This window comes from Dreissena polymorpha, chromosome 6 (assembly GCF_020536995.1).
Source record: "Dreissena polymorpha isolate Duluth1 chromosome 6, UMN_Dpol_1.0, whole genome shotgun sequence".
In the NCBI taxonomy this organism is placed as follows: Eukaryota; Metazoa; Mollusca; class Bivalvia; order Myida; family Dreissenidae; genus Dreissena; species Dreissena polymorpha.
Window position 1 is genome coordinate 55,593,193 of NC_068360.1, and position 15,304 is coordinate 55,608,496.

Here is a 15,304-nt window from a genome sequence, read left to right on the forward strand (position 1 = left end):
TGCTAAGGATAAAACAGGTAATCGAAGAAAGTTAACATAATGCATTGATCCGTCGGATCATTAGCAACCACTATTCTGTCTAGTGGAGTTTCTTACAGGAACAAAACCATCAAGGTCTGTTAATGTTGATAACGCCATATATATATTGAAACACATCCAAACGACATAATTTCATAACTCATGTCCGGAGAATGTGTATTGTTCAATATATAATAAGGATGAACCCAACGTTGTGTCTAGAAAGCACATACGGGTCGCAGACACAAAATAGTATAAGATAAATCTGATTTATTAAAGGGGCCTTTTCACAAAATAAAAAAAAGTTGTTTCAGATTCGCACATTTTTGTTTTAATTATGATTTTTTTGAGGAAACAATAATACTCAACATTTTCCATGCTCTAAAATATATATTTCATTGATAATTTGACGATTTGAAAACCTGAAAATTATAAAGCGTTGCAACGCGAAACGATCGAATAATTTGGAAATTTTGTTGTTGACGTTATATTTTGTGAAACTACGAGGATTGCTTTTATAAAGTAAAAATACATTGCATAATAACAGGAGAACGGATGGCCGAGTGGTCTAAGCGGGCGACTTTTAAATCCAGGACTCCAGCGGTCAGTGGTTCGAGTCCAGTCGAGGGTCACTTTTTTTCTTTTTTTAATTGTATTCTTGTGTTTTTTTACTGGAGATTGTTAGGGCCAATACTTCAGTTTATCAATATAAAACATTTTATGACAAACTTCAATGCATGCCAAAATCTGTGATAAGGTCCCTTTAAAGAGTGATTGGCTTACAAGATAGTTCCAGGATAGTTGACATTCACAATATACTAAATCATGAATAGGCTCCAGTACCTACTGCTATGCTTACTGAATCATGGGTATCTCATAATCTGGTGCTAAAGCGACTATTAAAGTAGAAGTGTCTGAACAACATATTGATAATTATATCAACGTTCAGTAATATATTGATCTTCTTATCTGTATACCATTCACTGACCAATAGACGGAAATATACATTACTACATTCACATTGACTTTAAGTCTTTAATAAGAAAAAAAAGAGGAAATATGTTTTCTTCTAAGTTTTTTACTGATACATGTAGTTAAGCACCAACAGTATGGCGAGGCCTGGTAAACAATTCCATGTTGAAGGGTTTACAAATTAAACGGTTTACCAACACTAAATGTTATACTATGTTTCACTAATAATACAAAAACCCAGATGATCTCTCTGATTCGAAAAGTGGTTTGCACGAATGAAATATTTCACATCTTGTACACTCAAACAACCACGTTGGACGATACATGAGGTCATGATACTGAAATATATAAAAGTGTCGTTATCAATCGAACTGTTGAATACACAACCCACAAAGTAACTGACGCTATCATTATAAGGCAAATGCTTGATTCTGTAGACACAGAACAAATCTGCATTTCTATGGTAGCTGATAATACAGGCGTGTTTTGTTTTATTCTCTCATTTGTATTGCTGTCCTGAAACCCTCGTTGTCCATCATCATGGAATCACCAGTTAGGAAGAAAATTGGAATTCGCAAAATGGGTTAAATGCAGAGACTTTTCGCGACCATATGGCTCTCTGCTGACGCTATCTATGCATCAAACACTGGGGTTGGATATTGTGATAATTGTAAGGGTAAATAAACTAAAATGCTGACCGCAAACAACTCTTAACATACTTGTAGGCGATATAACAGCTAGTTTAAAGGACTAAGCGAAGGAATCGAACAAGTTTGTCGCAACATGGTACGGGCAACCTGATACAGAGAAAAGATTAATTAGAAGAAAAACACGTTTTTAAACTGGAACAAACACTAATTGACCTTAATAAACAAATGTTAAATAATACGTTTTATGGTATTTAAGTTGGCATCCAAGTTGATTCATGCCATTAAATCGGTATATTTATTTCTAAAACAAATAATATATTCTTAGAATTAGAAAGATATAAATTGTATGGTATGGTAAGGATCATTTCGATATGTTTATGTAATACTATACTCAAATGTTATATTCATTTAAATAAAACATCTATTTTTCAATTTAGTTCTACTAAGGTTTTATTAATTGTACATATAATTATTCTTAAGCACAATTTGGATTATATTTTGGTTTACGTAGCAAATTTTTGAGGAGGTATCTTGACTTTGGCAGCAATTTCGGAAAGCATTGTCCTCATTTTTTTAAACTTAACTTCTATTCCGTAATTCATTTTTAATATGTATAACACTATCAAACTGATATCATAATGCATAACATAATGCATATTAATACGTTAAACCACATACGCGTTGGTAATAATTTAACAAATATACTAAGTTGTGAAATGACAGTACCATAAGCAAAAACCATTGATTAGCAATGACAATATACAATAATTAAAAATAAGGCCCCTAGTTTACACGCTGAGTATGTAAAAGCTTTGTAAAATATATCATAGAAAAATAATAATAGCTGAAATGCAATCAAACATGTGTGTTTATTTTCAAGCAATGCATAGCCATACCCTGATCACAGTTATTGCCTTGCCAGCCCGGTGAACATGTGCATGAGTACGCGTTTTGAAGGTTAGCGCACGTGCCGTCGTTCTTACACGGGGCGGGCGCGCATTCGTTGATGTCTGAAATACATTCGTTTAAATTCAAATATGTTGATTAGAAAATAACGCGTATATTAAATTAAAAATAAAGGACAAAGGACGTGGCCATGCATTTGAGTTGACTTCGAAATATTTCTCAAAACGCCAAGACAATTATTCAACACATTTATAAAAATGTGAAAAGGGAAAACACTTCGTTTCGTGATTGATTTGTATGCCATAATAAAATTCTCATAAAATAACCAATCGTTTACAGACTGGTTATGAAATAGTTTGTTACCTATAGCCACCGGAAATTTATTAAAAAAATGAAACACGTATGGTCATTTGCAAGTGATTTGTATCCATACCCTGATCACAATTGAAGCCTTGCCAGCCAGGTGAACAAGTGCATGAGTAGGCGTTTTGAAGATTAGTGCACGTGGCACCGTTCTTACACGGGGCGGGCACGCATTCGTTGATATCTGAAATATATTCGTTTTCATAAAATTATGTTTTTTTTGAAAAAAACACACACTTGTATTTCAATAAACATAGTGGACAAAGGGCGTGCATAATGAATGTAGCAATATGCTCTAAACGCAGTGTTCGTTTTGAACATGTGCAACAGAGCTTTGAGCGCCAAACGAATCCTATGCATTTGTGGTGACATCGACCTATTTAATAACACGCCAAGACAAATATATAACAAGTGTAGAAAGTTGTGAAACGGTAATACAATTCGTTACGCGGTAAAATTGTATGGAATCATGTATTAATCATAAAAAGCAACTCGTGTACAGGCTGGGTATGAAATAGCTTTCTAAAACATAGCCACCGGAAACGTATTTAAAGGGAATTAAATACGTATTGTCACAGTTTCTTTTTAGTCATACCCTGATCACAGCTGTGTCCTTGCCAGCCAGGTGAACATGTGCACGAGTACGTGTTCTGAAGATTAGTGCACTTGGCGCCGTTCTTACAAGGCTGAGTTACGCATTCGTTGGTATCTGAACGATAAACACAACTATCAGCAATTTCTCAATTTATCAGCGTGGTTACATTATTGGTTCAGAACAAACCGTATCGACACATTTGAAACGATGTGCATAAATTCGCAACAATACATCACTTATCCGGTAGAAAACGTCAAACACCCGTATTTTGGTGTGCATAGTTGATTTATAGTTTGAAACATATCAAGAATCAAGAATCTGAATGATGCCGATCTGGTATCATTGAGTGTCCTGAGATTTCCAAGACGATTTCCAAGTTGACCGCCCGTTTCAGCATTTTTACAACAAATATTGTGATACATGTGTTATATAATTATGCCTTTATCCATTATCTAGCTTTTTTTTTACCTAAATTAGAATGCTGTCATAATGCTTTCTGGTTGGGGAGTAAATTAATCAAATTAAAATTCAAGATTATACCAAAAATGTCAGCCAATATGGTCGCTTATGCAAACTTGTGCAGTTAAAATTCCATCACAATCCAGTGGATCTAAATGTCATGCTTTTAGACTGATATAATTGTATTCATTAATGTCATTTTGTAAGATATATGAAATATTTGCCACAAAAAAATCAATTAAATCTGTTATTGCCTATACATGAACAGAACAATGACAACTAAAATAAGAATACACTTTTTTTACTCATGTTCTTCATAATATATTTTAAACTAGATGTAAACATCGTGCACGTATAGTTGTTAAATTCAAATGCTTTACATTTTAATTCGATTTATAATCGGTAAGCATGTACAAAACAATTTATACTATAATTATTAACTATGTTGCTAAATTACTTTATAATGGTTGACATAACCATTATGGTTTTTGCCGAAAATTTGAAATAAAAATGATATAGATGGGTTTTTATTCAGCTCAATCTGCAAATGGTTATCAACACTCAGTCAATGGTAAGACACACAACAGTCTTGGAATTGTATAACCAGAATTGCGGATATTTGTGTTAATTGTAAAATTCAAGTATACATGTAATCCTGTTGTACAGGAAATAGGAAAGTTCATTCAAGGCGAGCCCGCATGCACGTTTGTGTGTGTGTGTGTGCGTGCTTGAGTGCGTGCTCGCGTGCGCACTCGTGTGTGTGTTGTCTAATTTGCGGTTTGATAGGCGGTATTACTTATTATTATGTATCTTCGAGCAGAAAGAGACTTTAATGGACCGCTACATCGGTAAAGCGTATATTACCATACTTTTGTGTTGCTACACAAACTCAATAATGCAAAATTCGGCATCAATTAAGTAAAATAAATGGACGACATGCCTGAAATAGTACAAGGCAAGTTTTTTAAAGGAGAGAATGTCATGAGACATGTTTAAGGGGTTTGAAATGCCATATCAAGCGACATATTTATAGAAACACCTTGTATTTGTTTTAGCCAGGATAAGAAGAGGATTATTAGTGCAAAATTTAAGCCTGAAACTCTCATAAATTGACGTTTGAGCTTGCTGAGAGTTATTAGTTGTAACAGATTTGTGAACGTTTATAAGCAAACCAAACAACAAAAGCGTTGGGATTTATGCAAATGCTAAGGATAAAGCTAGTCCGTCAAATAGAAAACAATCACCCACCAAAGATAGTGAACATTCCGACTGGAACAATAGCACCAAAGACTGTAAATGTTTATCTAGGCATAGGCGTTTTTAAAACCCGAACGACAAATTCAAAACCTCATGGCCAGAATATGTGTATGGGTCAATATAAATATACCCCAGGGGTAATCATTTTGTTAATGATGTTAACTTTTATCTTGAATTGTTTAGTTTCTGAGCTCAGGTTTTTATTGCATTACTCACTCTTGTCCACCCTAATTGTTGTCCAGTCTAGCATGGCCACATATTAATTATTGCTGACTATTTAAATAATTAATGACCAGTCAATATATTACATATACAGGCTAGAATGAGTTTTGTGAATTATCTTTAAATGAAAAATGGAATTTTTATCAGAAACATGTCCTCTATCGACAAATATGTAAACATTTACTATAAACCGCAATGCCGGGTCTATTTCAAAATAAGCTCATTTCTGACGGACTATATTGTTAATGTGCTATTTAAATTGTTTTCTCACTTTTTTTATTAATATGGATTATGTTTAAATGCTTAATTAGATTAGTGTAATGCAAAGTACTGTCAATGTTTCATATGCTGAAATGACGGATGATATTGTCAAACAATACATGTATTTGTAGATACAACTACAAGTTTTATATAAAAATGTTATTTAAATACAATTTATCATTCCAATCTTTTTTTATTGTGAAAACAACGACTTGAAAACAATTCATTATTAATATTGACAATATGTGTTTTCAACAATTTCATAAACACATGCATAAGGGATTTTCGAAAGTATAAGCTGGATACAATATATAATAATAATTGAACATGTGTTAACTCGTAAAATTATGTGCGTGCATCAAGCAATGTTATTATTTAATGATAACTGCTAATCGACAATGTGTTCAAATGTACTCGCGTGACCTGCAAGTCATCGGTCAGACCCGATTAATGAATTAAATCTCTGGAAGTAAAGACACACCTGCGCATTGGACCAATGAAATCACTCGTGTGTTAAAAAATGTCGGCCAGTTGAAATATATGTAAACAAAGGTTCAAACGGCGCTGGACAGTTAGTTTTGCTGCATAATGTCACGGCAAGAACGGTAAGAATGTTTTTTCATACGTTTTAGTGAATTATGGCACCAAGGTCCGTGAAATTTGCAGGCAAAATGGCCCTTACTCCGTGAAGTTTTCAGTCTTCGATCGGGTTTAATCGATGACTTGTAGGTCAAGCGAGATGTGTATAGTGTTATTTCTTAAAATTTGACCAATGAAATCACACTTGTGTTTAAAAATATCGGCCAGTTAAAATGTATGCTAGCAAAGGTTCAAACGGCGCTGAACAGTTAGTTTTGATGCATAATGAAACGGCAAGAATGGTAAGAATGTTTTTTCATACGTTTTAGTTTTAAAATTTGACACAAAAGATGTAATAATATTGCAATATATGTACATTTCCTGAAAGTAAATTCATTTCTGCGTTGAATAAGACCAAGCGCACTGAAATAGCTGCAATATATATGAAGTTATGGCTGTTTAAAGCGATGTCATTGTGTACACACCGGTCTTACTGACATGTGTACTAACGCGAAAGTAATTGTGGTTAGCACGTCTGTTACGAGTGAAAAGTGAAAGCGAAAGTAGGTCGGATAAATCTTGCTACTGGTTATTGCTATCCGTCTTATTAACAGAGATTCAAAATAACATTAAAACACAATACAATTGCATTTCTTTAACAACATTCCGTTTCAAACATATGATAAAAAACGATTTTCTTTCATTATTTACATTTTCATTCCTACGAAAACTACTTTAGCGGAAATATAAATGCCTAACCCAGGGGGATGTTATTCGTCTTAGTATAGAGGTGACAATAACTTAGTGACATCATAATCTATGTATAGAATGAAGCGATGCGCTCTCTTTTTTGGGTGATTTTGAGTTAAATACATTGTTCAATACATATATTTGATAATTACTTTTTTCAGAGAAGTTCATTTTCCGTTATGATTCGATTATTTTGCATTCAAAATGATGTTTTTACTATTTAATATCTTAGCCACAAGCTAACCACTTGTTACCGACAGTAACAAACAAATCACAAAACCCATGCGTCTTCATGTAAATAACTTAACTGCTAGTTTATGCTTCTTAACAATAATGATAAAACACAAGATTCATTGTTTAACATTTAATTATATGGTTGATATATATAATTTTACAGATTTATAGATCAATATCATATATAACGGAATTCTAGGGATGTCAAAATATGCATTTATACTATTTTCACACATTCATACCAAAGAACAAGCGCAACACCAATAATCATCGCATTAGATTTGACTTGGGGAAACTGACAGATCCCGATACATAAGCGACATTTAAAGCACATAATGGCGGAAAGTTTGCAGCCCTGAATATCTTAGACAATGACATCGACACCATTACTAACATTATCAAAGACGTTTTGCTGTATTCAACAAATTATCTTCTTGGGAAAGAGAGAAAGAAGAAAATGTCATGGGTGACCGTAGAGATCATTGACCTCTGCGACAAGAGGATAAATCTGAGGTAAAAGAAGTAAACCAGCCATGAGTCTAGAATACCAGAAAGCAAACATGGTGGGGGAGGTGAGGAAGAAGATGAAAGAGGCCAAGAAGGAGTTGATTGATGTGGCATGTATCAACATTGACAAAGAGAGTGCCGCATTCCTGAACATATGCAGTGAATAACGCTGCGACCTCTACATCTATCCCCTTCAATGAGACCCCAGTCTTCTTCAGAGTGACCCCAGTGCAGAAAAAGAGGACTAAAGGCCGTCCATACTAAAGGCAGAGGTGCATGATGTTGTGAGCTTCCTGAAAGCATGCAAATCTCATGGAGTGGACACCGTCCCTTCAGATTCCATTAAACATAGAGAAGAGGAAACGCCTGGAGCAATCACGGACCTATGCCATAAGAGAAGAAGAAGTTGCCCAATAAATGGACTCAGTCTCTGGTCATTACATTTCCTAAAATGGCAACCTCAAGCTGTATGCGAATAACCGCACCATCAGCCTCATTAGCCATCCAAGACTCATCCTTAACCGATTAAAAAGTAAGATTGAAGAACTGCTGGCAGAGAAGCAGACTGGAATCAGAGCTGGACTGATCACAATAAAACAGATCTTCAACTGCAGAGTCATCATTGTGAAACCTGAAACACTAACATGAGCTCTTCCACAACTTAAAATACTAACAAAAGCTTTCGACCACACGCGGCATGATGTCCTATGTCAGATTTTGATAGAATTCAACATTTGCGAAGTGCTGTTGCAAGTCATCCGAGAACTTTATGGAAACGCCACCACCGCAGTTGTTCTATATGGATAAATGGATTACTTTTTAGGATATCAGTGGGCGTCCGTCATAGTGTCCTCTCTCCTCCGTCCTGTTTAACCCTTTTCTTGAGAATTTGATTCCCCAAACCCCCAGAGCTCAATCTCCATCGGTCGCAGACCCACCTCCAACTTGAGATTCGCTTATGCGATTGACCACGGTTGGTACCAGTAATGAAAATATCTCACTAACAAGCTCAACAAAAGAGCATGAGCATACCGGATGGAGGTCAGCTCAGAAAAGTCAAAGCTCATGAGGAATGGCATAAATAAAATCAGCGCAGACATCACCATGAACAGCAATTAACATGAAGACAAAAACACATTAAAATATTAAGGAGAAACCATGCCCAAGGATGGAATAATCATCAAATTAGGACCGAATAATAATTTCCATGGCAACTGCAGCGTGGGCCAGACTTAGCAGATTATGAACAAGCAGCTCCATACGTTTTCCAGCAAGTATAGGTTTTTCAAGTCCCACGTAGTGTCCATTTTACTGTGCGGCTGAGAGACTTTGACAATTCACGCGGAAACAGAACGCAGGATACAGGCCTTTGGGAACAAGTATCTACGAAAAATGCTCGGCAACTCTTATCTGGAGCACAATATGAAATAGTACGACCGGATCATGACAGCAGAACTTGTTGGCCAAAACAAACCCCATCTAAGTGACCGTCAAAGGACGAAAGCTGGGTTTGTTTTTAAATACGTCCCAAGACACGACTACCATTGATTGAGGTAGCTATCTAGGCGGCCAGAAGAACATCCAGATGGTAAATGTGAAAGAGTGGACGTCCCTTCCATGGATGAGCTACTCATAGCAGCCACAAAAATCCTGACTTGCGGAGAAGATATGTTACGTAGTATCTCATCCCCCTGCACCCTATGGACCAGACCGGTCAAGGGAATGATGATTGATTATAGCCATTTAAGGAACACGCCCCGACCCTGGCGGCCATGTTTTTCAACAGACGAGGACCATTTGCTAACTCTATAGCATTAACTAGGCTTTGCTTTAGCCATATAAGGAAAACTACCCCTCCCTCGTGAGGCCATGTTTTTAAACGGACTGGGAACATTTACTTCCTCAGCAGATATATCATAAGAACATAAATTCTGACAAAGTTTCATGAAGATTAAACAAAAAAAAAAGTCTAGAGTGTCACCAAGGTTTTACTATAGCAACTTTAGGACAACTGCCTCGCTCCCTGGCGGTCATTTTTTAAACAGACCGGGACAATTTGCCAATTTAGCTAATATTTTTATATGATAAATGTTCTGATCAAGTGTCATAAAGTTTGTACAGTAAATGTGGCATCTAGAGTGTTACTTAGGTGAAAATTGACGACGCACGACGGACAAATGACGACGGATGACGCACGTTAGACAAAAAGTGATCACAAAAGCTGAACATGAGCACGTTCGGCTCAGGTGAGCTAATAGTAAAGGCACCGTTTGTTATTTAAATGTTTACATCGATGCACATACCGTTTGCCTGCGTGTCGCAGTTGAGATCTGCTTGGGTGACGTGCACCATGTTACGTCCCTTAAGGTGTGCGGGCTCACTACACTCGGCACCGTTTACTCTGAGATTGGACTGGCTGTCCTGTACTGTCTCAATGAGCCATTGCAGCTGGCAGTCGCAGATGAGCGGATTGTTAGCTAGATAACTGGAAAAACAATATATTTGTATCTACATTTGTTTGTTTTCCACAGTTTTATTGCTAAATAAAGACCTTTTAAAAATAACAATTGAATTCCAATATGTCGATTAGAAATATAATTTTTAATTAAAAAATGATTGAGACTGTTTAAAGCATCGGTTCTGGTGATATACAATCCATGATTGTACTCGTAAAATAATGGTTGGCTTATTACCGGTAAAATAACCACTCATTGTGTCCCCTTTGTTTAATATGAATATGATATTTGAACCATTGTAAAAGTGAAAACAAATATAGCCCTGTGATTAAACATTCAAAAATCACAAGTGAACACATTGCAGAGTTTTCCCTGTTGGATGAACAGAACATCAAGTAATCTCAAGCGAGCCTCAGCTACATATAATGTATACCTGTCTGTTGGTTATGTGAAAAGCAATGCAATCTAATAATGGTCTATACAGATGAGACATTTGTATGAATAAAAAGGCATGTTATATATACTTTGTCTCAAATTGTTATATTGCATTTTGTATATTGTTATAACTCATACGTTGTAATATATAGACACGTGACAATATTTTGTATTATATTGTTTGTATTTAGACGATGTACATTTGTATAAGTCTTAATAAACTGTCTGTTCTGTTCTGTTCTGTATAAAACAACTATGTTAATGGGAGCACACGTAATTTATTCTAAAACCATTGGATTGGTTTGTGTGTTTGTACGTTAAATTTACAACGTAAACCTTAAACTCGTTCCATTCTAAACATGATTATATAGTAAAACAATAGGACATATTTATTCCATTATTTGTTTCTTTGTTTTGTTGTTGCAAACTGAATTAAATTGCATATCAACTTACCGTTTTATAAGGTAGAATTACTTGGTTTAATGATTTAATCCATTTTGAAGAAAAGCTAGTGAAATATTTCAGGGGGACCTTGTAATTTGTACTGCGATAAAAACAGGTATACAAATGTCAATGTTATGATTTAGTGATATTTTATTATATTGTTTTTGCATTTATTATTTTGTCCCATTCTATACAAAAACAATTTTTTAAATATCATTTAATTTATTTTGCTTGAACAGATGTTTCTTAAGTTTTGGTCGCATATGTCTTTGCTATGATTATTCAAAAGAAGTTTAATAGTAATTATATACTAGAACTGTTTTTATTTGCATTAAACATAATTTATATTTGAAGATACAAGGTACTACTTGAAACCACACTCTAACCGGGTAAATAAAATAGTTTTTCATTAAGTTTGCAAGCCTGACGACAATTTTAAAAATATTTTCTTTATGTGTAGTACAAGCGCTTTCAAATTTACAAACAACATAAACAATTGGGACTTTGTTCTTTAAATCATTCCTTTAATGATTACTAGAGTTTTTACACATAAAATAGTTATATACCAACGTTGGTCTCGTCTTGATTGTGGGGAAAGCATTTTGCAAATTAATAAATTTATCTATATGGTTTACAGTGAAGCACATCAAAAGTCAAGTTTTGAATATATAACTACAGTTCTCAAAATACTTTAAGGGTTCTAACCTTGCAATACAGCATTTTTATTTTATATTTCTTTCGTCGCTAATTTCCTATGTATATGGTATTATGCATTAAAATCAACGTTAAAGAAAAGAAATACCGTTCAAATATGATTTCTTAAACATTCCAAGTTTCCAACCCTCAATCGTTTTTTTTTCCGAATTTTTCGGAACCATTACTAAAACATACACTCTAATGAATAAAAATATTGATCGAGCAAGACTTGTATGACTTATATTCATTAAAACATCCATTATCAATGCATTTAAATAGTACATACGATGTTACAATCGGAATAAAGGCTGCCAAGCAAAAAAGTGTTGTTATCTTCCATCGGGAATCCGGAACAAAATCACTAGTCAAAATCGGAAAAGGAATTTTTTGAACGCGTAAGTTTACTATGATGTATTTGTTATTGAAAATTAAACAATATTTTAGTTACACAAATAAATATTGCATAAACTAATGAAATATATATCATTTCATATACAAATGACAACAACTGCTGAAACGTTTGGAATATATGCATAACATCAATTGTAAATGGAACAAATTGTGCCCGAAATACCCTATATTTCTAACTTAATTTGGCTAATTTTAGTAGTGCTATTCAGAAGTACCTAGTTTTCATTTCGAATAGGTCAATCATGCAAACAATTGTTTAAATTACGATAGGTGATGGAAATTTCCAAATCATTTCATAGTTGAAGAAACTTTATGTACACTTTATGCACATAAATCAGGATGAAATAAGTCACCTAAAACTTGTAATTTTCACTAGTTTTTTCATAACGTAAAACAGAGTAGCTTACACTTGTTTGCATAACAAAATCATATAAAAAGCTATAGCATAATTTTGAAAACTGAGTTGCGTCTAAGATTATACAACAGCGAACAAATTCAGTGCCTTCAGCACTTTGATAATTTCCTTCAACAATATCTATTCATACGACATACGAACATTAACTCCGTTCCTAATAAAAAGACGAATGCTTCGATTATTGTATGCAAATATGCACGAAATATCTTCGTCACAATCGGCTCGGGACGCTCATTTGTCTTTGCTGCATTTTATGAAATTCGTCTTCAATGTATAATTTTTATTGCCTATTTTGTGTTATTGTTACATATTTGTATCAATATATTACAATTTAACTCATATAAAACTCGTATAATCTCCCTTTAATAAAAATTAGCAAAAACTATTCCATTGTTTAAATAATACTTTTTATACATAATATTTTATTCTGATTTTCAATGCCAGTTGTCATGTTTATTTTGGCATAAAAGTGCACTCAATGATTTTTTTACCTATATCAGTGAACACTAGAATACATAAACTTTAAATTACATCCAAGCACGTTCATTTTCAGACAATATTACTGCCTTAAACTGTTCAATTGTTGTTATAAATCACAATGAGATATATTTCATCTCCTTAACAACTGAAAACTGTACCAATTGACCTTTGACCTAATTAAAAGGATGTCAAGCACCTGAGAAGGTGACATCCCCTCTAGATTTTCAGCAGATGGTATGTAGATACCAAAAAACATAAAAAGAAGCCATGCCTAAAAAATGCCAACCAACTTTTTTTCCAGGCACATTTCTCAGATTTTTAGGTTAACTAACAAAAACTACAGTTCCTTTGTCGCGGCTGAAAGAGATAACGCATTGGTTAAGTATTTCATATTCAAACCGAATAAATGACTGGCTTTTTTTAAACTATAGGCATTGTTTAACTTGTAAAAACTGTACCAAAAATCAATAAAAGTAGTGTTACCTGAATGTTTACAACCACATTTGTTTATGTCACATTTCCATTAAATTGTTCCTATGCATAGTTCTGTTCCTTACTGCTTATTTAGACCAACTATGCAACTTGCATTACCTCACTTTAATTATGACTTCATATATGTACACTTGCACATATAACACTCATTAGGCATGCAGTTCTAATGCTAAAATAAGTACACGTTTGCACTTATTTTCATGTATTAATAAACTGGAAACCAATGTATTTTATGTGACTGAATATGGATCAATGAAACAGTTCCGTATTCAATATTAAAAACATATAAATACCTGTCATTTGCAGTTAGCTTTCAAAATTAATTGTTATTACATACATATTTACCAAATTACAAACATATATACATAGACGAAACTGTAACCTCTTGTCAATCATTTAACATGTAAAAGTTCTAAAAATGTTCCAAAATAATTCTGATTATGTGTTTATCCAGCTCCTTTATGCTGCCAAACAATGAACTTTATTTATTTATTGGTTTGGGTGTCTGTCTGCGTGCCAACCTGCCATCAATCCGCCCGTTCGTCCTCGCGTCCGTCCATCCGTCCGTCGGTCCGTCCGTCCGTCCGTTTGTCTGTGTGTGTTTTTGGGTCTGTATGTCTGCTTGTAAGTCTGTATGTTTGTCCGTCCGTCCGTCTGTGTGTCTGTCTGTATGTCTATATGTCTGTCTTTATATCTGTCTGTCTGTCTGTCTGGCTGGCTGGCTGCCTGTCTGCCAGTATGTCTGCCTATCTGTCTGCCTGTCTGTCTGTCTGTCTGTCTGTGTTTCTATGTGTCTGTGTGTCTGTGTGTATGTCTGTCTGTCTGTCTGTTTGTCTGTCTGTCTGTCCGTATGCCGGTTTGTCGGTATGTCGGTCTGTCGGTCTGTCTGTTAATCTAGTCATCTATTTAAATAATTATTTGTATTGCCATTACAATTTAAATATTGTCAATAACATTTTCTATTCAAATTATCGCGCGTTGAAAATGCCAGCTAAATAAAAAATCGATGTAGGCATTTTTAATATTCAAGATATAAGCCGTTAATCATCGCAAGAGCTGCACAATTTAAACAAGAGTTTCCTTATTCGGTCACATTCTGAAATTGCAGATATTTCCGCGTAACAATTTCTTTTCCGAAAAAAAAAGCGAACGAAATGAGTGCTAACCTGCTTTTGATAAACACAAATTCCATAACAGCCCGTGTAAATAGATTTTTTGGCAATTAGAACGCGAAGTCTCGCAGTAATTGCAACGAAATATCGAATACATGAAAGACCGCAATTTATAATTGTATTAGGTACCTTTCAGTTTCATCAAATTTTGGTCATACGTTTTTGAGATCTAGTGCGGAAACACAATCGTTGCAAAACGAAAAGTGTCTTACCAGAAGATAAACGTCAATCCATCTTTATGGAAATATGTATTATGAACCATAGGCATATATATTTGAATGGGCTTTAATGCAAGATCTTTATTGCAATATTGCCTCCAGTTATTATAAGTGCTGTCTGAACAAAATAGACAATACAAAATAGAACTAAAATTGTTCATCTATACTAAAATTCAAGTTACTCCATCAAATACGCCGTCGCATATGGGTTCAATATAGTTGTTTGACGAAAACTTGAAACAAATAACTAAAGCGAAAGTAATACCACTAGGACTCACTTGATAAAATATTGTAAATAAGCTAAGAGTTGTT

General features: G+C 34.4%; 1 protein-coding gene across 1 annotated transcript in view; it reads right to left on the reverse strand.

Moving 5' to 3' along the window:
- Positions 1-15,304, reverse strand: part of LOC127835698 (slit homolog 3 protein-like) — a 47,397-nt gene that overhangs the window by 22,794 nt on the left and 9,299 nt on the right. The window contains exons 3-6 of the mRNA XM_052362136.1: positions 10,077-10,258; positions 3,505-3,618; positions 2,980-3,093; positions 2,537-2,650 (exon numbers count right to left, since the gene is read on the reverse strand). Of these exons, the coding sequence (XP_052218096.1) occupies positions 2,537-2,650; positions 2,980-3,093; positions 3,505-3,618; positions 10,077-10,258 (524 nt within the window). The remainder of the gene's footprint in view (positions 1-2,536; positions 2,651-2,979; positions 3,094-3,504; positions 3,619-10,076; positions 10,259-15,304) is intronic.